The sequence below is a fragment of the Agelaius tricolor genome, unplaced genomic scaffold (genome assembly GCF_023055355.1).
Source record: "Agelaius tricolor isolate 1412-34295 unplaced genomic scaffold, bAgeTri1.0.p SCAF_85, whole genome shotgun sequence".
Taxonomy (NCBI): Eukaryota; Metazoa; Chordata; class Aves; order Passeriformes; family Icteridae; genus Agelaius; species Agelaius tricolor.
The window spans coordinates 504,575-531,150 of NW_027269345.1; the positions used below are offsets into that span (position 1 = coordinate 504,575).

Sequence of the window (26,576 nt, forward strand, 5' to 3'; positions counted from 1 at the left end):
CAAAATGACCCCAAACCCCACAAAATGAACCAAAATCCTTTAAAATGACCCCAAAATCGCCTCAGAGACCCCAAAATTCAGCCCAGAAAATTTGGGGAAATCTCAAATTTTGGGGTTTGTCCCCCATCCCAAAATGACCCCAAAACTCCACAAAATGACCCCAAAATCGCCCCAGAGACCCCAAAATTTTGGGGTTTTCCCACCCAAAATGAACCAAAATCCCACAAACTGAACCCAAATCCCACAAACTGAACCAAAAATCCCAAAAAATGACCCCAAACTCCACAAATTTACCCCAAACCCCAAAAAATGAACCCAAATCCTTTAAAATCACCCCAAACCCCACAAATGACCCCAAAACCGCCCCAGAGACCCCAAAATTTTGGGGTTTTCCCACCCAAAAAATCCAATTTTGGCATTTGTCCCCCCCTAAATGACCCCAAATCCCACAAAATGACCCCAAAACTCCACAAATTTACCCAAAATCCCACCCAAAATGAACCCAAATCCTTTAAAATGACCCCAAACCCCACAAATGACCCCAAAATCGCCTCAGAGACCCCAAAATTTTGGGATTTTCCACCCAAAACGAACCAAAATCCCACAAAATGACCCCAAACCCCACAAAATGAACCCAAAATCGCCTCAGAGACCCCAAAATTTTGGGGTTTTTCCCACCCAAAAAATCCAATTTTGGGGTTTGTGCCCCCCAAAATGACCCCAAACCCCACAAAATGAACCCAAAACCCCAAAAATGACCCCAAACCCCACAAAACAACCCCAAAACCGCCCCAGAGACCCCAAAATTTTGGGATTTTCCACCCAAAATGAACCCAAACCCCAAAATGACCCCAAAATCCCAAAAATGAACCAAAACCCCACAAAATTTACCCAAAATCCCAAAAAATGACCCCAAACCCCACAAAACTTTGGGGTCTCTGAGGCGATTTTGGGGTCGTTTTGTGGGGTTTTGGTTCCTTTTGTGGGATTTGGGGTCATTTTATGGGATTTGGGGTCATTTTTTGGGATTTGGGGTAAATTTGTGGAGTTTTGGGGCATTTTGTGGGATTTTGGGTCATTTTGGGTGGGAAAACCCCAAAATTTTGGGGTTTCTGGGGCGATTTTGGGGTCATTCTGTGGGGTTTGGGGTCATTTTTGGGGTTTTGGGTTCATTTTTTGGGGTTTGGGGTCATTTTGGGGCATTTTGGGTTCATTTTGGGGTTTGGGTTCATTTTGTGGGGTTTGGGTTCATTTTGGGTGGGAAAACCCCAAAATTTTGGGGTCTTTGGGGCGGTTTTGGGGTCATTTTGTGGGGTTTGGGGTCATTTTGTGAAGTTTTGGGGCATTTTGGGGCATTTTGGGTTCATTCTGTGGGGTTTGGGGTCATTTTTTGGGGTTTCCCCTCCCCCCGCCCCCCAAAATCCCCAAATGGACCCGAAATTCCCAACCCCCCCCCCGCCCCTCCCCCCTCCCAGTGCTCCCAGTCCCGAACTGGGCGGAGCCGGAACCGCCTGGGGCCAAAACCTTTATTGGGGGAGGGGACCCCAAAATGGGGGGAAAAACCCGAAAATGGGGGAAAAACCCGAAAATGGGAGAGAGAACAAAATGGGGGAAAAATCCCAGAAAAAATGGGGAAAAAATGGGGGAAAAAATCCCAAAAAATGGGGAAAAATGGGGGAAAAAATCCCAGAAAATAGGGGGGAAAAATCCCAAAAAATAGGGGGGAAAAAATCCGAAAAAATGGGGAAAAAATCCCAAAAAATGGGGGGGAAAAAATCCGAAAAAATGGGGAAAAAATCCGAAAAAATAGGGGGGAAAAAATCCCAAAAAATGGGGAAAAAATCCCAAAAAATGGGGAAAAAATCCGAAAAAATGGGGAAAAAATCCCAAAAAATGGGGAAAAAATCCGAAAAAATAGGGGGGAAAAAATCCCAAAAAATGGGGAAAAAATCCGAAAAAATAGGGGGGAAAAAATCCCAAAAAATGGGGAAAAAATCCCAAAAAATAGGGGGGAAAAATCCCCAAAAATGGGGGGGAAAATCCCAAAAAATGGGGAAAAAATCCCAAAAATGGGGGGAAAAGCCAAAAATGGGAGAGAGACCAAAATGGGGGAAAAATCCCAAAAAATGGGGAAAAAATCCCAAAAAATAGGGGGGAAAAATCCCAAAAAATAGGGGGGAAAAACCCGAAAAATTGGGGGAAAAAATCCAAAAAAATGGGGGGAAAATCCCAAAAATGGGGGAAAATCCCAAAAATCAGAGAGAGAACAAAATGGGGGAAAAAGTCCCAGAAAATGGGGAAAAAAATCCGAAAAATGGGGGAAAAAAAATCCGAAAAAATAGGGGGGAAAACCCAAAAAATAGGAGGGAAAAATCCGAAAAAATGGGGGAAAAAAATCCCAAAAAATGGGGGGGAAAATCCCAAAAAATGGGGGAAAAATCCCAAAAAATGGGGGGGGGGAAATCCCAAAAAATGGGGGGGAAAGACCCCAAAAAATGGGGGGAAAAATCCCAAAAATGGGGGGAAAACCCCAATAATGGGAGAGAGAACAAAATGGGGAAAAAATCCCAAAAAGTGGGGAAAAAAATCCCAAAAAATGGGGAAAAAATCCCCAAAAATGGGGGGAAAAAACCCTGAAAATGGGGGAAAAACCCCAAAAAATGGGGAAAAAATCCCAAAAATGGGGGGGAAAAATCCCAAAAATGGGGGAAAAACCCAAAAAAAAGAGAAAATTCCCAAAAAATCCCAAAAAATGAGAAAAATCCCAAAAGAAAGGGGGAAAATCCCAAATAAAAGGGGAAAATCCCAAAAAAGGAGAAAATTCCTAAATAAAGGGGATAATCCCAAAAGAAAGGGGAAATAACCCAAAAAAGGAGAAAATCCCAAATAAAATGGGGGAAATCCTAAATAAAGGGGAAAATCCTGCCCAGGATGGCCAAAAATCCCCCAAAAAAAATCCCAAAAAAATCCCCCAAAAATCAGGAAAAAAATCCCAAAAAATCCCAAAAAAATCCCAAAAAAATCAGAAAAAAAATCCCCCAAAAAATCCCAAAAAATCCGAAAAAAATCCCAAAAAAATCCCAAAAAATCCCAAAAAAATCCCAAATAATTGAGGTCAGATTTTGGGGCTTCCACTGAAAAATCCCCCCGAAAAATCGGGAAAAAAGGGGCAAAATTCCCCCCCCTGGGACAGCCAAAAATCCCAAAAAAATCCCCAAAAAATCAGAAAAAAATCAGAAAAAAATCGGGAAAACATCGGGAAAAATCCCCAAAAAATCGGAAAAAAATCGGAAAAAAATCAGAAAAAAATCGGGAAAAAATCGGAAAAAATCCGGAAAAAATCGGAAAAAAAATCCCCCCAAAAATCCCAAAAAAATCCCAAAAAATCAGAAAAAAATCGGAAAAAAATCGGGAAAAATCAGGAATAAATCGGAAAAAATCCCAAAAAAATCCCCAAAAAATCCAAAAAAAAATCAGAAAAAAATCGGAAAAAAATCGGGAAAAATCAGGAATAAATCGGAAAAAATCCCAAAAAAATCCGGAAAAAAATCGGAAAAAAATCCCCCAAAAAATCCCAAAAAAATCCCAAAAAAATCAGAAAAAAATCGGAAAAAATCCCCCAAAAATCCAAAAAAAAGGGACCAGAAATTCCCCCAAAAATCAGAATAAAGGGGCAAAATTCCCCCCTCTGGGACAGCCAAAAATCGGAAAAAATCAGAAAAAAATCAGAAAAAAATCCAAAAAAAATCGGAAAAAAATCGGGAAAAATCCCAAAAACTCCCAAAAAATCCCAAATAAATGCGGTCAGATTTTGGGGCTCCCAAGGGTGTTGGAGACTGAAAAATTGGGGAAAAAAGGGGCAAAACCCCCATTCTGGGACAGCCAAAAATCCGAAAAAAATCCAAAAAAAATCCGAAAAAAATCAGAAAAAAATCCAAAAAAATCCCCAAAAATCCCAAATAAAGGGGGTCAGACTTTGGGGGCTTCCACTGACAAATCCCCCCTGAAAAATTGGGAATAAAGGGGCAAAATCCCCACTCTGGGACAGCCAAAAATCCGAAAAAAATCCCAAAAAAATCCAAAAAAAACCCCAAAAAATCCAAAAAAATCCCCAAAAATCCCAAATAATTGGGGTCAGATTTTGGGGGCTTCCACTGACAAATCCCCCTGAAAAATCGGGAAAAAAGGGGCAAAATTCCCCCCCCTGGGACAGCCAAAAATCCCAAAAAAATCCCAAAAAAATCAGAAAAAAATCAGAAAAAATCCGAAAAAATTGGGAAAAATCCCAAATAAAGGGGTCAGATTTTGGGGCTTCCACTGACAAATCCCCCCTGAAAAATCAGAATAAAGGGGCAAAACCCCCATTCTGGGACGGCCAAAAATTGGAAAAAAATCAGAAAAAAATCGGAAAAAATCCCAAAAAAATCAGAAAAAAATCGGGAAAAATCAGAAAAAAATGGGGAAAAATCCCAGAAACCCCAAACAAGTCCCCAAAGTCTCAGAAACCCCAAATTCGGCTCCTTGGGGCTCAGTCCCTCCTCAGGTTCTTCAGCCTCTCCTCCAGGTCGGCGTCGGCGTCGGCCAAAGCGGCCGCGGCCGCCTCGGAGCCCCCGCGCCCCTCCCCCGCCGCCAGGGACCCTCCTGGGGCCGGCAGAGCTGGGGACAGACAGGGGGGGGAGGGGACGGATGGATGGACAGATGGACAGATGGACAGATGGATATTTAGGGGGTGGTAGAGGAAACGCCAAGAAAATCCCTAAAAAAATCCCTTAAAAATTCCTTAAAAAATTCCCTAAAATAATTCCTAAAACAATTCCCCTAAAATAATTCCCCTAAAAAATTCCTTAAAATAATTCCCCCAAAAAAATCCCCTAAAAATCCCAAGAAAATTCCCCTAAAATAATCCCTAAAAAATTCCCAAGAAAATCCCTAAAAAATTCCCAAGAAATTCCCCCCAAAAAATCCCTAAAATAATCCCTTAAAAATCCCCTAAAAATCCCTAAAAAATTCCTTAAAAAATTCCTAAAATAATTCCTAAAATAATTCCCCTAAAAAAATTCCCCTAAAAAATTCCTTAAAAAATCCCTAAAAAAATTCCCAAAAAAATCCCTAAAAAATTCCCAAGAAAATCCCTAAAATAATCCCTAAAATAATTCCCCTAAAATAATCCCTAAAAAATTCCCAAGAAATTCCCCCCAAAAAATCCCTAAAATAATCCCTTAAAAATCCCCTAAAAATCCCTAAAAAATTCCTAAAATAATTCCTAAAAAAATTCCTAAAATAATTCCCTAAAAAATCCCTAAAATAATTCCCAAAAAAATCCCCAAAAAATTCCCAAAAAAAATCCCTAAAATAATTCCCAAAATAATTCCTAAAATAATTCCCAAAAAAATCCCAAGAAAATTCCCAAGAAAATCCCTAAAATAATCCCTAAAATAATTCCCAAAAAAATCCCTAAAAAATCCCCTAAAAAAATCCCCTAAAAAATTCCTAAAATAATTCCTAAAAATAATTCCCTAAAATAATTCCCCTAAAAAATTCCCAAAAAATTCCCAAGAAAATTCCTAAAAAAAATCCCCCAAATAATTCCCAAAAAAAATCCCCTAAAAAAATACCAAAAAAAAATCCCTAAAAAATCCCCAAAATAATTCCTAAAAAAATCCCTAAAAAATTCCTAAAATAATCCCTAAAATAATTCCCCTTAAAAAATTCCCAAGAAAATTCCCAAAAAAAATCCATAAAATAATCCCTAAAATAATTCCCAAAATAATCCCCAAAAAAATCCCCTAAAAAAATCCCCTAAAAAATTCCTAAAATAATTCCTAAAAATAATTCCCTAAAATAATTCCTAAAAATAATTCCCCTAAAATAATTCCCCTAAAATAATTCCCTAAAATAATTCCTAAAATAATTCTTAAAAATAATTCCCTAAAATAATTCCTAAAAATAATTCCCCTAAAATAATTCCCCTAAAATAATTCCCTAAAATAATTCCTAAAAAATTCCTAAAATAATTCCCAAAATAATCCCCTAAAAAATCCCCAAAAAAATCCCTAAAAAATCCCCTAAAAAATTCCCCTAAAAAATTCCCTAAAATAATTCCTAAAAAAATTCCTAAAATAATTCCCAAGAAAAATCCCCTAAAAAATCCCCAAAAAATCCCTAAAATAATCCCTAAAATAATTCCCAAAAAAATCCCTAAAATAATCCCTAAAATAATTCCTAAAATAATCCCAAGAAATTCCCCCCAAAAAATCCCCAAAAAAATCCCTAAAAAAATGCCTAAAATAATTCCTAAAATAATCCCTAAAATAATTCCTAAAATAATCCCTAAAATAATCCCAAGAAAATTCCCCTAGAAAATCCCCTAAAAATTCCCTAAAATAATCCCTAAAAAATTCCTAAAAAAATTCCTAAAATAATTCCTAAAAATAATTCCCTAAAATAATTCCCCTAAAAAATTCCCAAAAAATTCCCAAGAAAATTCCTAAAAAAAATCCCCCAAATAATTCCCAAAAAAAATCCCCTAAAAAAATACCAAAAAAAAATCCCTAAAAAATCCCCAAAATAATTCCTAAAATAATTCCCCTAAAATAATTCCTTAAAAAATCCCTAAAAAAATTCCCAAAAAAATTCCCTAAAATAATTCCTAAAATAATTCCCCTAAAATAATTCCCCTAAAAAATTCCCAAGAAAATTCCCAAAGAAACCCCAAAAAAATCCCCTAAAAAATTCCCTAAAAAATTCCCAAGAAATTCCCCCCAAAAAATCCCTAAAATAATCCCTTAAAAATCCCCTAAAAATCCCTAAAAAATTCCTAAAATAATTCCCAAAAAATTCCCCAAAAAAATCCCTAAAAAATTCCCTAAAAAATTCCTAAAAAATTCCTAAAAAATTCCCAAAAAAATCCCAAGAAAATTCCTAAAATAATCCCTAAAATAATTCCCCTAAAAAATTCCCAAGAAAATTCCCAAAAAAAATCCATAAAATAATCCCTAAAATAATTCCCAAAATAATCCCCAAAAAAATCCCCTAAAAAAATCCCCAAAAAAATCCCTAAAAAAATCCCTAAAATAATCCCTAAAAAATTCCTAAAATAATTCCTAAAATAATTCCCCTAAAATAATTCCCCTAAAAAATTCCTTAAAAAATCCCTAAAAAAATTCCCAAAAAAATCCCTAAAAAATTCCCAAGAAAATCCCTAAAATAATTCCTAAAATAATTCCCCTAAAATAATTCCCCTAAAAAATTCCCAAGAAAATTCCCAAAAAAACCCCAAAAAAATCCCCTAAAAAATTCCCTAAAAAATTCCCAAGAAATTCCCCCCAAAAAATCCCTAAAATAATCTCCTAAAAAATCCCTAAAATAATCCCCAAAAAATTCCTAAAATAATCCCTAAAAAATCCCCAAAAAAATCCCTAAAAATCCCAAAAAAATTTCCAAAAAAAATCCCCCAAAAAATCCCAAAAAAATCCCCTAAAAATCCCAAAAAAATTTCCAAAAAAAAATCCCCAAAATAATTCCTAAAATAATTCCTAAAAAATTCCCTAAAATAATTCCCCTAAAATAATTCCCTAAAAAAATCCCTAAAATAATTCCCTAAAATAATTCCCAAAATAATCCCCAAAATAATTCCCAAAAAAAAAAATCCCCTAAAAATCCCCTAAAAAAATCCCTAAAAAATCCCCTAAAAAATTCCCCTAAAAAATTCCCTAAAATAATTCCTAAAAATAATTCCCTAAAATAATTCCTAAAAAAATCCCCAAGAAAATTCCCTAAAAAATCCCCTAAAAAAATCCCTAAAAAATTCCCAAGAAAATTCCTAAAAAAAATCCCCCAAATAATTCCCAAAATAATCCCTAAAAAATTCCTAAAATAATCCCCTAAAAAATTCCCAAAAAAATCCCCTAAAATAATCCCCAAAATAATTCCCAAAAAATTCCCCAAAAAAATCCCCAAAATATCCCTAAAATAATTCCTAAAATAATTCCCAAAAAAATCCCAAGAAAATTCCCAAGAAAATCCCTAAAGAATTCCCTAAAAAATCCCTAAAACATCCCAAGAAAATTCCCAAGAAAATCCCCAAGAAAATTCCCCAAATAATCCCCCCAAAAAAATCCCCTAAAAAAATCCCTAAATAATTCCCAAGAAATTCCCCCCAAAAAACCCTAAAAAAATCCCTAAAATAATCCCTAAAAAATTCCTAAAAAAATTCCTAAAATAATTCCTAAAAAAATCCCTAAAATAATTCCCCTAAAAAATTCCCAAAAAATTCCCAAGAAAATTCCTAAAAAAAATCCCCCAAATAATTCCCAAAAAAAATCCCCTAAAAAAATACCAAAAAAAAATCCCTAAAAAATCCCCAAAATAATTCCTAAAAAAATCCCTAAAATAATTCCCCAAAAAAATCCCTAAAAAAATCCCTAAAATAATTCCCCTAAAAAATTCCCAAAAAAATTCCTTAAAATAATTCCTAAAATAATCCCTAAAATAATTCCCCTAAAAAATCCCTAAAATAATTCCCAAAAAAATCCCTAAAATAATCCCTAAAATAATTCCTAAAATAATCCCAAGAAATTCCCCCCAAAAAATCCCCAAAAAATCCCTAAAAAAATGCCTAAAATAATTCCTAAAATAATCCCTAAAATAATTCCTAAAATAATCCCTAAAATAATTCCCCTAAAAAATTCCCAAGAAAAATCCCCTAAAAATCCCCTAGAAAATCCCCTAAAAATTCCCTAAAATAATCCCTAAAAAATTCCTAAAAAATCCCTAAAAAATCCCTAAAAAATTTCCGAAAAAAAATCCCCAAAAAAATCCCTAAAATAATCCCCTAAATAATTCCCAAAAAAAATCCCCAAAAATAATCCCTAAAATAATTCCCAAAAAATTCCCTAAAATAATCCCTAAAATAATCCCTAAAATAATTCCTAAAAATCCCCTAAAAATCCCCTAAAAATTCCCTAAAATAATCCCCAAAAAAATTCCCAAAAAAATCCCCAAGAAAATTCTAAAAAAAATCCCTAAAATAATCCCTAAAATAATTCCCCAAAAAAATCCCCTAAAAAAATCCCCTAAAAAATTCCCTAAAATAGTCCCTAAAATAATCCCCAAGAAAATTCCCTAAAAAATCCCCTAAAAATCCCTAAAATAATCCCCAAAAAATTCCTAAAATAATCCCTAAAAAATCCCTAACATAATCCCTAAAAATCCCTAAAAAATTCCTAAAATAATCCCTAAAATAATTCCCAAAAAAATCCCCTAAAAACCCCCTAGAAAATCCCCTAAATAATTCCTAAAATAATCCCTAAAAATCCCCTAAAAATCCCCTAAAAATTCCCTAAAATAATCCCCAAAATAATTCCCAAAAAAATCCCTAAAAAATTCCCTAAAAAATTCCCAAGAAAATTCCCAAGAAAATTCCCCAAATAATCCCCCCAAAAAAAATCCCCTAAAAATCCCAAGAAAATTCCCAAGAAAATTCCCAAAAAAATCCCTAAAATAATCCCTAAAATAATTCCTAAAAAAATCCCAAAAAAAATTCCTAAAATAATTCCGCTAAAAAATCCCAAGAAAATTCCCAAAAAAATCCCTAAAATAATTCCCAAAATAATCCCCAGAAAATTCCCAAAAAAAATTCCCTAAAAAATTCCCTAAAATAATCCCTAAAAAATTCCCCAAGAAAATTCCCTAAAAAAATCCCCTAAAAAATTCCCAAGAAAATCCCCTAAAAATCCCCCCCAAAAAAATCCCTAAAAAAACCCTAAAAAAATCCCTAAAAAATCCCCTAAAAAATTCCCCTAAAAAATTCCCTAAAATAATTCCTAAAAATAATTCCCTAAAATAATTCCTAAAAAAATCCCCAAGAAAATTCCCTAAAAAATCCCCTAAAAAAATCCCTAAAAAATTCCCAAGAAAATTCCTAAAAAAAATCCCCCAAATAATTCCCAAAATAATCCCTAAAAAATTCCTAAAATAATCCCTAAAATAATTCCCCTAAAAAATTCCCAAAAAAATTCCTTAAAATAATTCCTAAAATAATCCCTAAAATAATTCCCCTAAAAAATTCCTAAAAAATTCCCTAAAAATCCCCCAAAATCCCGACCAGATTATCCCCCAAATGTCCCCACATCCCCCCAGATTCCCCCAAATGTCCCCAAATCCCCCAAACGTCCCCGAATGTCCCCAAATGTCCCCAAACGTCCCCGAATGTCCCCAAATGTCCCCGAATGTCCCCAAATCCCCCAAATGTCCCCGAATGTCCCAAATGTCCCCAAATCTCCCCCAAAAATCTCCCCCAATGTCCCCAGATTCCCCCAAATGTCCCCGAATGTCCCCAAACCCCCAAATGTCCCCAAATCCCCCGAATGTCCTTGAATGTCCTTGAATGTCCCCAAATCCCCAAATTCTCCCAAATGTCCCCAAATCCCCCTCAAAAATCTCCCCAAAAATCCCCCAAATTCCCCCAAATGTCCCCGAATGTCCCGAAATGTCCCCAATCCCCCAAATCCCCCCAGATTCCCCCAAATGCCCCCAAATCCCCCAAATGTCCCCGAATGTCCCCAAATCCCCCCCAAAAATGTCCCCAAATCCCCAAAAAAATCCCCCCAGATTGCCCCAAATGCCCCAATTTCCCCCAAATCTCCCGAATGTCCCCGAATGTCCCCAAATCCCCCCAAAAATGTCCCCACATTCCCCCAAATGTCCCTGAATGTCCCCAAAAATCTCCCCAAAAATCTCCCCAAATGTCCCCAAATCCCCCAAATGTCCCGAAATGTCCCCAATCCCCCAAATCCCCCCAGATTCCCCCAAATGACCCCAAATGTCCCCAAATGTCCCCAAATCCCCCCCAAAATTCCCCCAAATGTCCCCGAATGTCCCCAGATGTCCCCCAATGTCCCCAAATCTCCCAAAATCCCCCAAAAATCTCCCCAAAAGTCCCCAAATGTCCCCAAATCCCCCAAATGTCCCCAGATGTCCCCGAATCTCCCAAATGTCCCCAAATCCCCAAAAAAATCCCCCCGGATTGCCCCAAATGTCCCCAAATGTCCCCAAATCTCCCAAATCCCCCCAAATGTCCCCAAAAATCCCCCCAAATGTCCCCAAATGGTCCCAAATTCCCCCAGATTCCCCCAAATGTCCCCAAATCCCCCAAACCCCCCAAATGTCCCCGAATGTCCCCAAAATCCCCCAGATTCCCCCAAATCCCCAAATCTCCCCAAATTCCCCCAAATGTCCCCAGATTTCCCCAAATGTCCCAAATCCCCCAAATCACCCCCAAAATCTCCCCTAATCCCCCCCAAAAATCCCCCCAAATTCTCCCAAATCCCCAAATCTCCCCAAATTCCCCCAAATGTCCCCAAATATCCCCAGATTTCCCCAAATTCCTCCAAATCCCCCCCAAAATCTCCCCAAATGTCCCCGAATGTCCCCAAATCCCCCCAGATTCCCCCAAATCCCCCAAATGTCCCCAAATCCCCCAAATTCCCCCAAATGTCCCTGAATGTCCCCGAATCCCCCCCAAAATCTCCCAAATGTCCCCAAATTCCCCAATTTCCCCCAAAAATCCCCCCCCAAAAATGTCCCCAAATTCCCCCAAATGTCCCCAAATTCCCCCCAAATCTCCAAAATCTCCCCAAATGTCCTTGAATGTCCCCAAATGTCCCCAAATCCCCCAAATTCCCCAAAGGTCCCCAAATCTCCCCCAAAAATCTCCCCCAATGTCCCCAGATTCCCCAAATTCCCCCAAATGTCTCCCAAATGTCCCCGAATCCCCGAATGTCCCCAAATGTCCCCGAGTGTCCCCAAACCCCCCAAAGGTCCCCAAATCCCCCCCAAAAATCTCCCCAAATCCCCCCCAAATCTCCCCAAAGGTCCCCAAATCTCCCCGAGTGTCCCCAATGTCCCCGAATGTCCCCAAATTCCCCCAGATTCCCCCAAATCCCCCCTTATCCCCGAATGTCCCCAAATGTCCCCAAATCTGCCCCAAAATTCCCCCGAATGTCCCCGAATGCCCCAAATGTCCCCAAAATCCCCCCAGATTCCCCAAAATGCCCCAAATGTCCCCAAATCTCCCAAATCCCCCCAGATTCCCCAAAATCTCCCCAAATCCCCCCCAAAAGTCCCCCCAAATGTCCCCAAATGCCCCCCAAAATCCCCCAATTTCCCCCCAAATGTCCCCAAATCCCTCCAAAAATCTCCCCAAATGTCCCCGAGTGTCCCCAAATGTCCCCGAGTGTCCCCGAGTGTCCCCAAATCTCCCAAATGTCCCCAAAGGTCCCCAATTCCCCCAAATGTCCCCAAATCCCCAAAATCCCCCCAAAAATCTCCCCGAATGTCCCCAATGTCCCCAGATGTCCCCGAGTGTCCCTGAATGTCCCCCAATGTCCCCAAATGCCCCCAAAAAATCCCCCTGGATGTCCCCAGATGTCCCCAAATCCCCCAATGTCCCCAAATGTCCCCGAATGTCCCCAAATCCCCCGAATGTCCCCAAATGTCCCAAATGTCCTCAAACTCCCCAAATCTCCCCCAAAAATCTCCCCCAATGTCCCCAAATCCCCCAGATTCCCCAAATCTCCCAAATCCCCCCCAAATGTCCCCAAATCTCCCCAAATCCCCCCAAAAAATCCCCCCAGATTGCCCCAAATGTCCCCAATGTCCCCAAATCCCCCCAAAAATCTCCCCAAATGTCCCCAAATGTCCCCAAATCCCCCAAATTCCTCCAAATCCCCAAAATCTCCCCAAATCCCCCCCAAAAATCTCCCCGAATGTCCCCAAATCCCCCTCAAAAATCTCCCCAAATCCCCCCAATGTCCCCAGATGTCCCCAATGTCCCCAATGTCCCCAAATCCCCCAAATATCCCCCAGATGTCCCCAAGGTCCCCAATGTCCCCAAATGTCCCCAAATCCCCCCAAAATCCCCCCGGATTCCCCCAAATGTCCCCAAATTCCTCCAAATCCCCCAAATCCCCCCCAAATGTCCCCAAATCCCCCGAGTGTCCCTGAATGTCCCCAAATGTCCCCAAAAATTTCCCCAAATATCCCCCCAATTTCCCCGAATGTCCCCAAACCCCCCAAATGTCCCCGAATGTCCCCAAACGTCCCAAATCTCCCAAATGTCCCCAAATCCCCTCCAAAAATCCCCCCAGATTCTCCCAAATCTCCCTAAATGTCCCCAATTCCCCCAAATGTCCCCGAATGTCCCCAAATCTCCCCAAAATCCCTCCAAATCCCCCAATTGTCCCCAAATCTCTCCCAATGTCCCCAAATCCCCCAAATGTCCCCAGATGTCCCCAAATGTCCCCAAATCCCCCCAAAAATCTCCCCGAATGTCCCCAAATCCTCCCAAAATCCCCCAAAACCCCCGAATGTCCCCAAAACCCCCGAATGTCCCCAAATGTCCCCAGTGTCCCCAAATCCCCCCGAATGTCCCCAAATGTCCCCAAATGTCCCCAGTGTCCCCTCAGTGTCCCCAAATCCCCCAGATGTCCCCCAGATGTCCCCAGTGTCCCCGAATGTCCCCAAACCCCCCCCGAATGTCCCCAATGTCCCCAGTGTCCCCAAATCCCCCCGAATGTCCCCGAATGTCCCCAATGTCCCCAAATGTCCCCAAGGTCCCCAATGTCCCCAGTGTCCCCAAATGTCCCCAAATCCCCCTCAAAAATCTCCCCAAATCCCCCCAATGTCCCCAATGTCCCCTCAGTGTCCCCAGTGTCCCCAATCCCCCCAATGTCCCCAATGTCCCCAAACCCCCCCCATTGTCCCCAATCCCCCCAAATCCCCCCATTGTCCCCAAACCCCCCCCAGTGTCCCCCAAATGTCCCCAAATGTCCCCAATGTCCCCTCAGTGTCCCCGGGCTCACTCGCCAGCTCCTCGGTCAGGTTCAGCCCCAGCTCGTCCAGAACCTGGGACACGACAGCGTCACTGCAGGGAGAGAATGGGACATACTGGGATAAACTGGGATGGACTGGGAGGGACTGGGATGGACTGGGAGGGACTGGGATGGACTGGGATGGACTGGGATGGACTGGGACACGACAGCGTCACTGCAGGGAGAGAGAAACTGGGATGGACTGGGAGGGACTGGGATAAACTCGGAGGGACTGGGATGGACTGGGATAAACTGGGAGGGACTGGGAGGGACTGGGATAAACTGGGATGGACTGGGACAAACTGGGATAAACTGGGATAAACTGGGATAAACTGGGAGGGACTGGGATGGACTGGGATGGACTGGGATGGACTGGGATAAACTGGGACACGACAGCGTCACTGCAGGGAGAGAGAAACTGGGATGGACTGGGATGGACTGGGATGGACTGGGAGGGAACTGGGGGGGACTGGGATGGACTGGGAGGGACTGGGATAAACTGGGAGGGACTGGGATAGACTGGGACAAACTGGGAGGGACTGGGATGGACTGGGAGGGACTGGGACAAACTGGGAGGGACTGGGACAAACTGGGAGGGACTGGGATAAACTGGGATAAACTGGGATAAACTGGGATATACTGGGATGGACTGGGATGGACTGGGAGGGACTGGGAGGGACTGGGATAAACTGGGATAAACTGGGATAAACTGGGACACGACAGCGTCACTGCAGGGAGAGAATGGGATGAACTGGGATGGACTGGGATATACTGGGAGGGACTGGGAGGGACTGGGAGGGACTGGGACAAACTGGGATAAACTGGGACAAACTGGGACACGACAGCGTCACTGCAGGGAGAGAGAAACTGGGATAAACTGGGACAAACTGGGATGGACTGGGAGGGACTGGGAGGGACTGGGATAAACTGGGACATGACAGCGTCACTGCAGGGAGAGAGAAACTGGGATAAACTGGGAGGGACTGGGATAAACTGGGATAAACTGGGATAAACTGGGACACGACAGCGTCACTGCAGGGAGAGAATGGGACAAACTGGGATGGACTGGGATGGACTGGGAGGGACTGGGATAAACTGGGAGGGACTGGGACAAACTGGGATGGACTGGGACAGACTGGGATGGACTGGGATATACTGGGATGGACTGGGACAAACTGGGATAAACTGGGACAAACTGGGATAAACTGGGACAAACTGGGATGGACTGGGATAAACTGGGACAAACTGGGATGGACTGGGATAAACTGGGACCCACTCCATCCCCGTGTCCCCTCGGTGTCCCCAGCTGTCCCCAGGTGTCCCCAAATGTCCCTTCAGTGTCCCCAGCTGTCCCCATGTGTGTCCCCAGCTGTCCCCTGGTGTCCCCCCAGGTGTCCCCATGTGTCCCCAGCTGTCCCCTGGTGTGTCCCCACATGTCCCCACATGTCCCCCCATGTGTCCCCAGCTGTCCCCATGTCCCCCCCCGTGTCCCCACCTCTCGTCCTCGTCGTCCTCGTCCCCGAGGGCGTCGTCGATGGCGTCGTTCATCAGCTCCTCCTTCATGTCCATGAGCTCCGACTGCTTCTGGAACTCCAGCAGGATCCGCTGGATCTGGGGCAGCTTCAGCTGCGGGGACATTGGGGACATTGGGGACACTGAGGGGATTGGGGACACTGGGGACACATTGGGGACATTGGGGACACAGGGGGCACAGACAGCCCCGAGCGCTTCTGGAACTGCAGCAGGATCCGCTGGATCTGGGGCAGCTTCAGCTGAGGGGACATTGGGGACACATTGGGGACACATTGGGGACACTGGGGACATTGGGGACATTGGGGACATTGGGGACAATGGAGACATTGGGGACACAGGGGACACGGGCAGCCCCGAGCGCTCCTGGAACTGCAGCAGGATCCGCTGGATCTGGGGCAGCTTCAGCTGCGGGGGACAGCAATGGGGACAGTGGGGACAGTGGGGGACACATTGGGGACATTGGGGACAGACAGGGGAAAGCAGGGACAATAGAACACTGGGGACACATTGGGGACACATTGGGGACAATGGGGACAGACAGGGGAAAGCAGGGACAATAGACCATTGGGGACACCGGGGACACAGGGGACATTGAGGGGATTGGGGACACGCTGGGGACACTGGGGACACCGCGAACATTGGGGACACACAGGGGAAAGCAGGGACAATAGAACACTGGGGACAATGGGGAGAGTTGGGGACACATTGGGGACATTGGGGACACATTGGGGACAATGGAGACATTGGGGACACAGGGGACACGGGCAGCCCCGAGCGCTTCTGGAACTGCAGCAGGATCCGCTGGATCTGGGGCAGCTTCAGCTGCAGGGACATTGGGGACACATTGGGGACATTGGGGACACATTGGGGACATTGGGGACACTGGGGACAGTAGGGACAGTGGGGACAGTGGGGGCACGGGCGGCCCCGAGCGCTTCTGGAACTGCAGCAGGATCCGCTGGATCTGGGGCAGCTTCAGCTGGGGGGACATTGGGGACACATTGGGGACACATTGGGGACATTGGGGACACTGAGGGGATTGGGGACACATTGGGGACATTGGGGACACTGGGGACACTGAGGGGATTGGGGACACATTGGGGACACATTGGGGACATTGGGGACATTGGGGACACATTGGGGACAGTGGGGACATCGAGGACATTGGGGATGTTGGGGACAGCAGGGACAGCAGGGACATTGGGGACACATTGGGGACAGTTGGGGACAGCAGGGACATTAAGGACATTGACAACACTGGGGACATCAGGGACATCGGGGACACACAGGGGAAAGCAGGGACAATAGAACATTGGGGACATCGGGGACATTGAGGGGATTGGGGACATCGGGGACATCGGGGACATTGGGGACACAGGGGGCACGGGCAGCCCCGAGCGCTTCTGGAACTGCAGCAGGATCCGCTGGATCTGGGGCAGCTTCAGCTGCAGGGACATTGGGGACACATTGGGGACATTGGGGACATTGGGGACACTGGGGACATTGGGGACACTGAGGGGATTGGGGACAGTGGGGACATTGGGGACAATGGGGGCATGGGCGGCCCCGAGCGCTTCTGGAACTGCAGCAGGATCCGCTGGATCTGGGGCAGCTTCAGCTGCAGGGACATTGGGGACACATTGGGGACATTGGGGACATTGGGGACACTGGGGACATTGGGGACACTGAGGGGATTGGGGACAGTGGGGACATTGGGGACAATGGGGGCATGGGCGGCCCCGAGCGCTTCTGGAACTCCAGCAGGATCCGCTGGATCTGGGGCAGCTTCAGCTGCAGGGACATTGGGGACACATTGGGGACACATTGGGGACACATTGGGGACACTGAGGGGATTGGGGACAGTGGGGACATTGGGGACATTGGGGGCACGGGCAGCCCCAAGCGCTTCTGGAACTGCAGCAGGATCCGCTGGATCTGGGGCAGCTTCAGCTGAGGGGGACAGCAATGGGGACATTGGGGACACATTGGGGACATTGGGGGAACATTGGGGACAGTGGGGACACACTGGGGACACATTGGGGACAATGGGGATGTTGGGGACAGCGGGGACAGCAGGGATAGTGGGGACATTGACAACACTGGGGACATTGGGGACAGTGGGGACACATTGGGGACATTGAGGGGATTGGACACATTGGGGGCATTGGGGACATTGACAACACTGGGGACGTTGGGGACATCAGGGACGTTGGGGACACACAGGGGAAAGCAGGGACAATAGAACATTGGGGACACTGGGGACACACTGGGGACAGCAGGGACATTGGGGACAGTGGGGACATTGAGGGGATTGGGGACATTGGGGACATTGGGGACACATTGGGGACATTGGGGACACGGGCGGCCCCGAGCGCTTCTGGAACTCCAGCAGGATCCGCTGGATCTGGGGCAGCTTCAGCTGAGGGGACATTGGGGACATTGGGGACACTGAGGGGATTGGGGACAGTGGGGACACATTGGGGACACACTGGGGACACATTGGGGACACACTGGGGACATTGGGGACACATTGGGGACATTGGGGACAGACAGGGGAAAGCAGGGACAATAGAACATTGGGGACACCGGGGACACATTGGGGACACACCGGGGACACACTGGGGACACAGGGGACAGTGGGGACATTGGGGACACATTGGGGACAGTGGGGACACATTGGGGGAACATTGGGGACACTGGGGACACATTGGGGACACATTGGGGACATTGGGGACACATTGGGGACACTGAGGGAATTTGGGACAGTGGGGACACATTGGGGACATTGGGGGAACATTGGGGACAGTGGGGACACACTGGGGACAGTGGGGACACACTGGGGACACACTGGGGACACACTGGGGACAATGGGGATGTTGGGGACAGCGGGGACAGCAGGGACATTGGGGACATTGACAACACTGGGGACATTGGGGACATCAGGGACGTTGGGGACAGACAGGGGAAAGCAGGGACAATAGAACATTGGGGACATCGGGGACACTGGGGACACTGGGGGACATTAGTGACATCAGGGACAATGGGGAGAGCTGGGGACACTGGGATACAGGGGACACTGGGGACAATGATGGGGACAATGATGGGGACAATGATGGGGACAATGGAGAACACGGGGGACACACAGGGGACGACACGGTGACTGCAGGGACAGCAGCGTGGCAGTGGGGACAGCCGGGTAACCCTGGTGCCACCATCGGTGACAGGGGTGTCACCGTGAGCTGGGTGACACAGGTGACACCCCAGGTGACACAGGGACACAGAGTGACACACACACAGTGACACACACAGAGTGACACAGTGACACACACAGTGACACACACAGTGACACACACACAGTGACACACACAGTGACACACACACAGTGACACACACAGTGACACACACAGGTGACAGTGACACACACACACAGTGACACACACTCAGTGACACACACACACAGTGACACACACACAGTGACACACACAGTGACACACACACACAGTGACACACACACAGTGACACACACAGTGACACACACACACAGTGACACACACACAGTGACACACACAGTGACACACACACAGTGACACACACACGGTGACACACACACAGTGACACACACAGTGACACACACACAGTGACACACACACACAGTGACACACACAGTGACACACACACAGTGACACACACAGTGACACACACACAGTGACACACACACGGTGACACACACACAGTGACACACACAGTGACACACACACAGTGACACACACACACAGTGACACACACAGTGACACACACACAGTGACACACACAGTGACACACAGGTGACAGTGACACACACACAGTGACACACACACAGTGACACACACACAGTGACACACACAGTGACACACACACACAGTGACACACACAGTGACACACACAGTGACACACAGTGACACAGTGACACACACACAGGTGACACGGTGACACACAGGTGACACTGACCTGGCGGTTCATGGTGGCCATGGCCCGTGTCACCCCCCTCATGGCGGTGGCCATGGCGCTGTGTGACCGCAGCGTCTGCACCCGCAGCGCCACCCCCTGCACGTTGGCCCGCATGGCGATGAACTTGCGCTCGTAGCGGCGCGTGCGCACCAGGTCCTTGGCCAGCACCCGCACCGCGTCCTGGGGACACAGGGGACACCGGTGGGGACAGCGTTGGGGACATGGGGACACCGTTGGGGACACCATTGGGGACATGGGGACAGGGACATGGGGACACAGGGACACGGCGATGAACTTGCGCTCGTAGCGGCGCGTGCGCACCAGGGCCTTGGCCAGCACCCGCACCGCGTCCTGGGGACACAGGGGACACAGGGGACAGCGTTGGGGACACAGGGACACCAGGGGACACCGTTGGGGGCACTGTTAGGGACATAGGGACACAGGGACACGGTGATGAACTTGCGCTCGTTGCGGCGCCTGCACAGCAGGGCCTTGGCCAGCACCCGCACCGCGTCCTGGGGACACAGGGGACACCGGTGGGGACATGGGGACACCATTGGCGACACCATTAGGGACACTGTTGGGGACATGGGGACATGGGGACAGGGACATGGGGACACAGGGGACAGCAGGGTTAGGGACACAGGGATACAGGGATGAACTTGCGCTCGTAGCGGCGCATGCGCACCAGGTCCTTGGCCAGCACCCGCACCGCGTCCTGGGGACACAGGGGACACCGGTGGGGACAGCGTTGGGGACATGGGGACACTGTTAGGGACATGGGGACATGGGGACAGGGACACGGGGACACAGGGACACGGCAATGAATTTATGCTCATAGTGCCATGTGTGCAGCAGGGCCTTGGCCAGCACCCGCACCGCGTCCTGGGGACACAGGGGACACCGTTGGGGACATGGGGACACCGTTAGGGACACCGTTAGGGGACACTGTTAGGGACATGGGGACATGGGGACAGGGACACGGGGACATGGGGACAGGGACATGGGGACACAGGGACAGGGACATGAACTTGCGCTCGTAGCGGCGCGTGCGCAGCAGGGCCTTGGCCAGCACCCGCACCGCGTCCTGGGGACACAGGGGACAGCGTTGGGGACAGCGTTGGGGACATGGGGACACCGTTGGGGACACTGTTGGGGACATGGGGACAGGGACACGGGGACACAGGGACACAGGGGACACCGTTGGGGACACTGTTAGGGACATGGGGACACAGGGGACACAGGGACAGGGACATGGGGACAGCATCCTGGGGACAGCAGAGGGACACAGGGACAGGGTTAGAGACACAGGGACACAGGGACACAGGGGGACACAGGGACAGGGACACCAGGGGACACTGTTAGGGACACTGTTAGGGACATGGGGACACAGGGGACAACCGGGTTAGGGACACGGGGACAGGGACATGGGGACAGCATTAGGGACACCAGGGGACAGGGACAGGGTTAGGGACACGGGGACACAGGGGACACAGGGAACAGCAGGGTTAGGGACACAGGACAGGGACATGGGGACACTGTTGGGGACACTGTTGGGGACACTGTTAGGGACACTGTTAGGGACACGGGGACAGGGACATGGGGACACAGGGACACAGGGATGAACTTGCGCTCGTAGCGGCGCCTGCACAGCAGGGCCTTGGCCAGCACCCGCACCGCGTCCTGGGGACACAGGGGACACCGTTAGGGACACGGGGACACTGGGGACACAGGGACAGGGACATGGGGAGAGCATCCTGGGGACAGCAGAGGGACACAGGGACAGGGACACAGGGGACACTGTTAGGGACATGGGGACACAGGGGACAGCAGGGTTAGGGACACAGGGACAGGGGAGACACAGGGACAGGGTTAGGGACACTGTTAGGGACATGGGGACACAGGGGACAGCAGGGTTAGGGACACAGGGGACACTGTTAGGGACACTGTTAGGGACACGGGGACAGGGACATGGGGACACAGGGACACGGTGATGAACTTGCGCTCGTAGCGGCGCCTGCGCAGCAGGGCCTTGGCCAGCACCCGCACCGCGTCCTGGGGACACAGGGGACACCGGTGGGGACATGGGGACACCATTGGCGACACCATTAGGGACACTGTTGGGGACATGGGGACACAGGGGACAGCAGCGTTAGGGATACAGGGACAGGGACAGGGACATGGGGAGAGCATCCTGGGGACAGCAGGGACAGGGTTAGGGACACGGGGACACAGGGACAGGGACACAAGGGGACAGGGTTAGGGACACCAGGGGACAGCATTAGGGACATGGGGACACGGGACAGCAGGGTTAGGGACACAGGGACAGGGATATGGGGACAGCATCCTGGGGACAGCATCCTGGGGACAGCAGGGACACAGGGACACAAGGGGACACAGGGGACAGGGTCAGAGACATGGGGACAGCATCCTGGGGACACAGGGGACACCATTAGGGACATGGGGACACAGGGACAGGGACACCAGGGGACACCAGGGGACACCGTTAGGGACACAGGGACAGGGACACCAGGGGACACCAGGGGACACCGTTAGGGACATGGGGACACAGGAGACAGGGACACAAGGGGACACAGGAGACAGGGTTAGGGACATGGGGACAGTGTCAGGGACAGGGTTAGGGACACGGGGACAGCGTCCTGGGGACACAGGGGACACCGTTAGGGACACAGGGACAGCAGGGACAGCATTAGGGACATGGGGACAGCGTCCTGGGGACACGGGAACAACATCAGGGACACATGGGACAGGGACAGGGCACAGCGTCCTGGGGACAGCAGGGGGACACTGTCAGGGACACGGGGACACTGTCAGGGACACAGGGACACAGGGGACAGGGTCAGGGACACAGGGACGGGGACACATGGACAGGGTTAGGGACACAGGGGACACAGGGACAGCAGGGGACAGGGTTAGGAACACAGAGGACATGGTTAGGGACAGGGACACGGGGACAGTGTCCTGGGGACAGCGGGGACGGGGGGGACATCGCCAGGGACATGCAGGACAGTGAGGGGACATCAAAGGGACATCAAGGGGACACACAAAGGGACACCCCCCTCTCCCTCCATGTCCCCCTGTCCCTCCATGTCCCTTGTCCCCAATCCCCTCCCCCCTCTCCCACCCGCTGTGTCCCCTCTGTGTCCCCTCTGTCCTTGCTGTCCCCAATGTCCCCTCTGTGTCCCCTCTGTGTCCCCTCTGTGTCCCCAAGTCCTCAGTGACCATCTGTCCCCACTGTCCTCATGTCCCCTCTGTGTCCCCACTGTCCCCTCTGACCATCTGTCCCTGCCATGTCCCCAATGTCACCAGTGTCCCTAGTGTCCCCAATGCCCTCCCAATGTCCCCTCAGTGTCCCCTCTGACCATCTGGCCCTGCCATGTCCCCAATGTCCCCAATGTCCCCAGAATGTCCCCAATGTCCCCACTGACCATCTGTCCCTGCCATGTCCCCAATGCCCTCCCAATGTCCCCCAATGTCCCCTCAGTGTCCGCTCTGACCATCTGTCCCTGCCATGTCCCCAATGTCCCCAGTATCCCCTCAATGTCCCCAGTGTCCCCTCTGACCATCTGTCCCCAGTGTCCCCAGTGTGTCCCCAATGTCCCCTCTGACCATCTGTCCCTGCCATGTCCCCAATGTCCCCAATGCCCCCCAATGTCCCCGGAATCCCCAGCGTCCCCAAGTGCCCTCTGACCATCTGTCCCTGCTGTCCCTCCAATGTCCCCACTGACTGCCTGTCCCCAATGTCCCCAAATGTCCTCCCAGCGTCCCCAGTGTCCCCCACTGTCTCCAAATGTCCCCAAATGCCCCTCAATGTCCCCAATGCCCCCCCAATGTCCCCCCAGTGTCCCCTCTGACCATCTGTCCTTGCCGTGTCCCCAGTGTCCCCCCAATGTCCCCCAATGTCCCCTCAGTGTCACCTCTGACCATCTGGCCCTGCCATGTCCCCACTGTCCCCACTGTCCCCTCTGACCATCTGGCCCTGCCATGTCCCCAATGTCCCCAATGTCCCCCAGTGTCCCCACTGTCCCCTCTGACCATCTGTCCCTGCCATGTCCCCAATGTCCCCCAAATGCCCCCCAATGTCCCCTCAGTGTCCCCTCTGACCATCTGGCCCTGCCATCTCCCCAGTGTCCCCCAATGTCCCCAATGCCCCCCAGTGTCCCCAGTATCCCCTCAATGTCCCCAATGTCCCCTCTGACCATCTGTCCCTGCCATATCCCCAGTGTCCCCAATGTCACCAGTGTCCCCTCAATGTCCCCAGTGTCCCCTCTGACCATCTGTCCCTGCCATATCCCCAGTGTCCCCAGTGTCCCCTCTGACCATCTGGCCCTGCCATGTCCCCAATGTCCCCAATGTCCCCAGTGTCCCCAATGTCCCCTCTGACCATCTGTCCCTGCCATATCCCCAGTGTCCCCAGTGTCCCCTCAATGTCCCCAGTGTCCCCTCTGACCATCTGGCCCTGCTTGGCCATTTTCTTGATGTCCACGATGATTTTCTTCTCCTGCGCCTCGAGCTTCTGCCGCTCCCGCTCCAGCTCCCGCACGGCCCTGGAGAGAGCGCGCTGGTTCTGCCTGAGGAGCTCCTCCGGAGAGCGCCTGCGCCCGAACAGCAGCTCCATGGCACCCTGGGGACATTGGGGACATTGGGGACAGTGACCAGAGTGACCACAGGGACACACACAGGGACACTGACAGTGACACACACAGGGACACACGGGGACAGAGCGCGCTGGTTCTGCCTGAGGAGCTCCTCTGGGGAGCGCCTGCGCCCGAACAGCAGCTCCATGGCACCCTGGGGACACTGGGGACATTGGGGACAGTGACCAGAGTGACCACAGTGACCACAGGGACACACACAGGGACAGTGACACACGGGGACAGAGCGCGCTGGTTCTGCCTGAGGAGCTCCTCTGGAGAGCGCCTGCGCCCGAACAGCAGCTCCATGGCACCCTGGGGACACTGGGGACATTGGGGACAGTGACCAGAGTGACCACAGTGACAGTGACACACAGAGGGACAGTGACACACACAGGGACAGGGACACACAGGGACACACACAGGGACACACGGGGACAGCCATGTCCAGGCTGTGACACACACAGGGACACACATGGAGACAGTGACACACAGGGACAGTGACACACAGGGACAGTGACACACGGGGACACACGGGGACACACAGGGACAAACACAGGGACACACAGGGACACACGGGGACACACAGGGACAGTGACACACACAGGGACAGTGTCACACAGGGACAGTGACAAGGACACACAGTGACACACACAGGGACACACAGGGACAGGGACACACACAGGGACACATGGGGACACACAGGGACACACAGGGACAGTGACACACAGTGACACACAGTGTCACACAGTGTCACACAGTGTCACACAGGGACAGGCCACGCTGGTTCTGCCTGAGCAGCTCCATGTGGGCATGGGGACATTGAGGACACTGACAGGACATTGGGGACACTGGTGACACCTGTGGGACACTGGGGACAGTGATGGCACATTGGGGACATTGGGGACAGCCACGGGACGCTGATGGGACATTGGAGACAGTGATGGGACAGCAATGGGACACTGGGGACAGCAATGGGACATTGGGGACATTAATGGGGCACTGGAGACACTGGTGGGACATTGGGGACACTGGGGACACCTGTGGGGCATTGGAGACAGCAATGGGACCCTGGGGACAGTGATGGGACATTGGGGACACTGGTGGCACACTGGGGACAGCAATGGAATGTTGGGGACACTCATGTGACACCTGTGTGACACCAGGGGACAGCGATGGGACACTGAGGACAGCAAGGGGACATTGATGGCATGTTGGGGACAGTGATGGGACACTGATGGGACACTGGGGTGTGGCGGCACCTGGAGATGGGGACAGGGGACAGCGGAGGGGACACCGGGGACAGCGGAGGGGACAGGGGGAGGTGACACCGCCACGGGGAGGGGACAGGGGTGACACACGGGGATAAGGAGGGGACACGGAGGGGACAGGGGGGTGACACACGGGGACACGGAGGTGACACAGAGGTGGCACAGGGGGACAGGGAGGGGACACAGAGGTGACACACAGGGACAGGGAGGTGGCACAGGGACACGGAGGTGGCAGGGAGGGGACACACAGAGATGAGGCGGGGACAGGTGGGTGACACGGAGGTGGCACAGGGGGACAGGGGGGTGGCACACGGAACAGGGAGGTGACACCGGGGGGGACAGGGAGGTGACACGGGGGGGACAGGAAGGGCACAGGGGGGTGGGACAGGGGGACAGGGAGGTGGCAGAGAGGGACAGGGAGGTGGCACAGGGACACGGAAGGGACACGGAGGTGGCACAGGGAAACACGGAGGTGACACACGGTGGCACGCGGTGACACACGGTGACACACAGGGACACGCGGTGCCACCAGAGGTGACCGGGCCGGTCCCGCGCCCCCCCCCCCCCCCCGCCCCTCAGGGCCCGCCCGACCCCGCCCCGATCCTTCAGAGCGGCTCCGAGCGGGCCCCGCACGCCTCCGGCCCCCCCGAGCCCCCAAAAGTGTCCCCAAAGGTCCCCGAATGTCCCCAAATGTCCCCAAACGGCCCCGAGCGCCCCCGGCCCTTACCCGGCTCCGCAGCGGCACTTCCGCAAACAATGACGTCACCGCACTTCCGGTCACGCGACGGCGCCTCCGCCAGGGGAGGGGCGAACCATAGAGGAGCGGCCGGAGCGGCCACTTCCGGTGGGGGAGCAGCGAGAGGAGCGGCCGGAGCGGCCACTTCCGGTACGGGAGCAGCGAGAGGAGCGGCCGGAGCGGCCACTTCCGGTACGGGAGCAGCGAGCGGAGCGGCCACTTCCGGGAGAGCGACACCTGGCGGCGAGGGGGTTTGGGGGGAGTGGGGGCGACTGGGAGCGGAACTGGGGATACTGGGATATACTGGGATATACTGGGAGGGGAAACTGGGGGTACTGGGAGCGGGAACTGGGGGTACTGGGATATACTGGGATATACTGGGATATACTAGGAATGGGAACTGGGGGTACTGGGCCATACTGGGAGCACTGGGAGCAGGACTGGGCCATACTGGGAATGGGACTGGGCCATACTGGGAGCACTGGGAGCGGGACTGGGCCCATCCCAGTTTAACCAGTGACAC

The 26,576-nt window shown here is 50.0% G+C and overlaps 1 protein-coding gene across 3 annotated transcripts; it reads right to left on the minus strand.

Moving 5' to 3' along the window:
* Positions 1–1,509: 1,509 nt before the first annotated feature.
* Positions 1,510–26,488, minus strand: CHMP2A (charged multivesicular body protein 2A). 3 transcript variants are annotated; one of them, XM_071418402.1, is made up of 7 exons: positions 26,045–26,457; positions 23,863–24,361; positions 19,392–19,571; positions 15,367–15,497; positions 13,863–13,924; positions 4,156–4,656; positions 1,510–3,836 (listed from the first exon to the last, which is right to left on the minus strand). In XM_071418402.1, the coding sequence occupies exons 2-6, from the start codon at positions 24,220–24,222 to the stop codon at positions 4,529–4,531; spliced, it is 861 nt and encodes a 286-aa protein (XP_071274503.1). In that variant the 5' UTR covers positions 24,223–24,361; positions 26,045–26,457; the 3' UTR covers positions 1,510–3,836; positions 4,156–4,528. The 3 variants fall into 3 exon arrangements, with proteins under 3 accessions (XP_071274503.1, XP_071274504.1, XP_071274505.1); XM_071418403.1 differs by lacking the exons at positions 1,510–3,836; positions 4,156–4,656; positions 13,863–13,924 and adding an exon at positions 13,936–14,903 and having other exon boundaries at positions 23,863–24,036; positions 26,045–26,488; XM_071418404.1 differs by lacking the exons at positions 1,510–3,836; positions 4,156–4,656; positions 13,863–13,924; positions 15,367–15,497 and adding an exon at positions 17,269–17,823 and having other exon boundaries at positions 26,045–26,485.
* Between the last annotated feature and the right edge of the window lie 88 nt (positions 26,489–26,576).

Coding starts and splice junctions, on each gene's coding strand:
- CHMP2A (XM_071418402.1), bottom strand. CDS start 24,222: ATGTCCCCAGTGTCCCCAGGGTGCCATGGAGCTGCTGTTCGGGCGCAG. Junction 19,572..23,862: donor TGGCCAAGCAGGGCCAGATG/GTCAGAGGGGAC, acceptor CTGTGTCCCCAG/GACGCGGTGCGGGTGCTGGC. Junction 15,498..19,391: donor TGGCCACCATGAACCGCCAG/GTCAGTGTCACC, acceptor ATGTCCCCGCAG/CTGAAGCTGCCCCAGATCCA.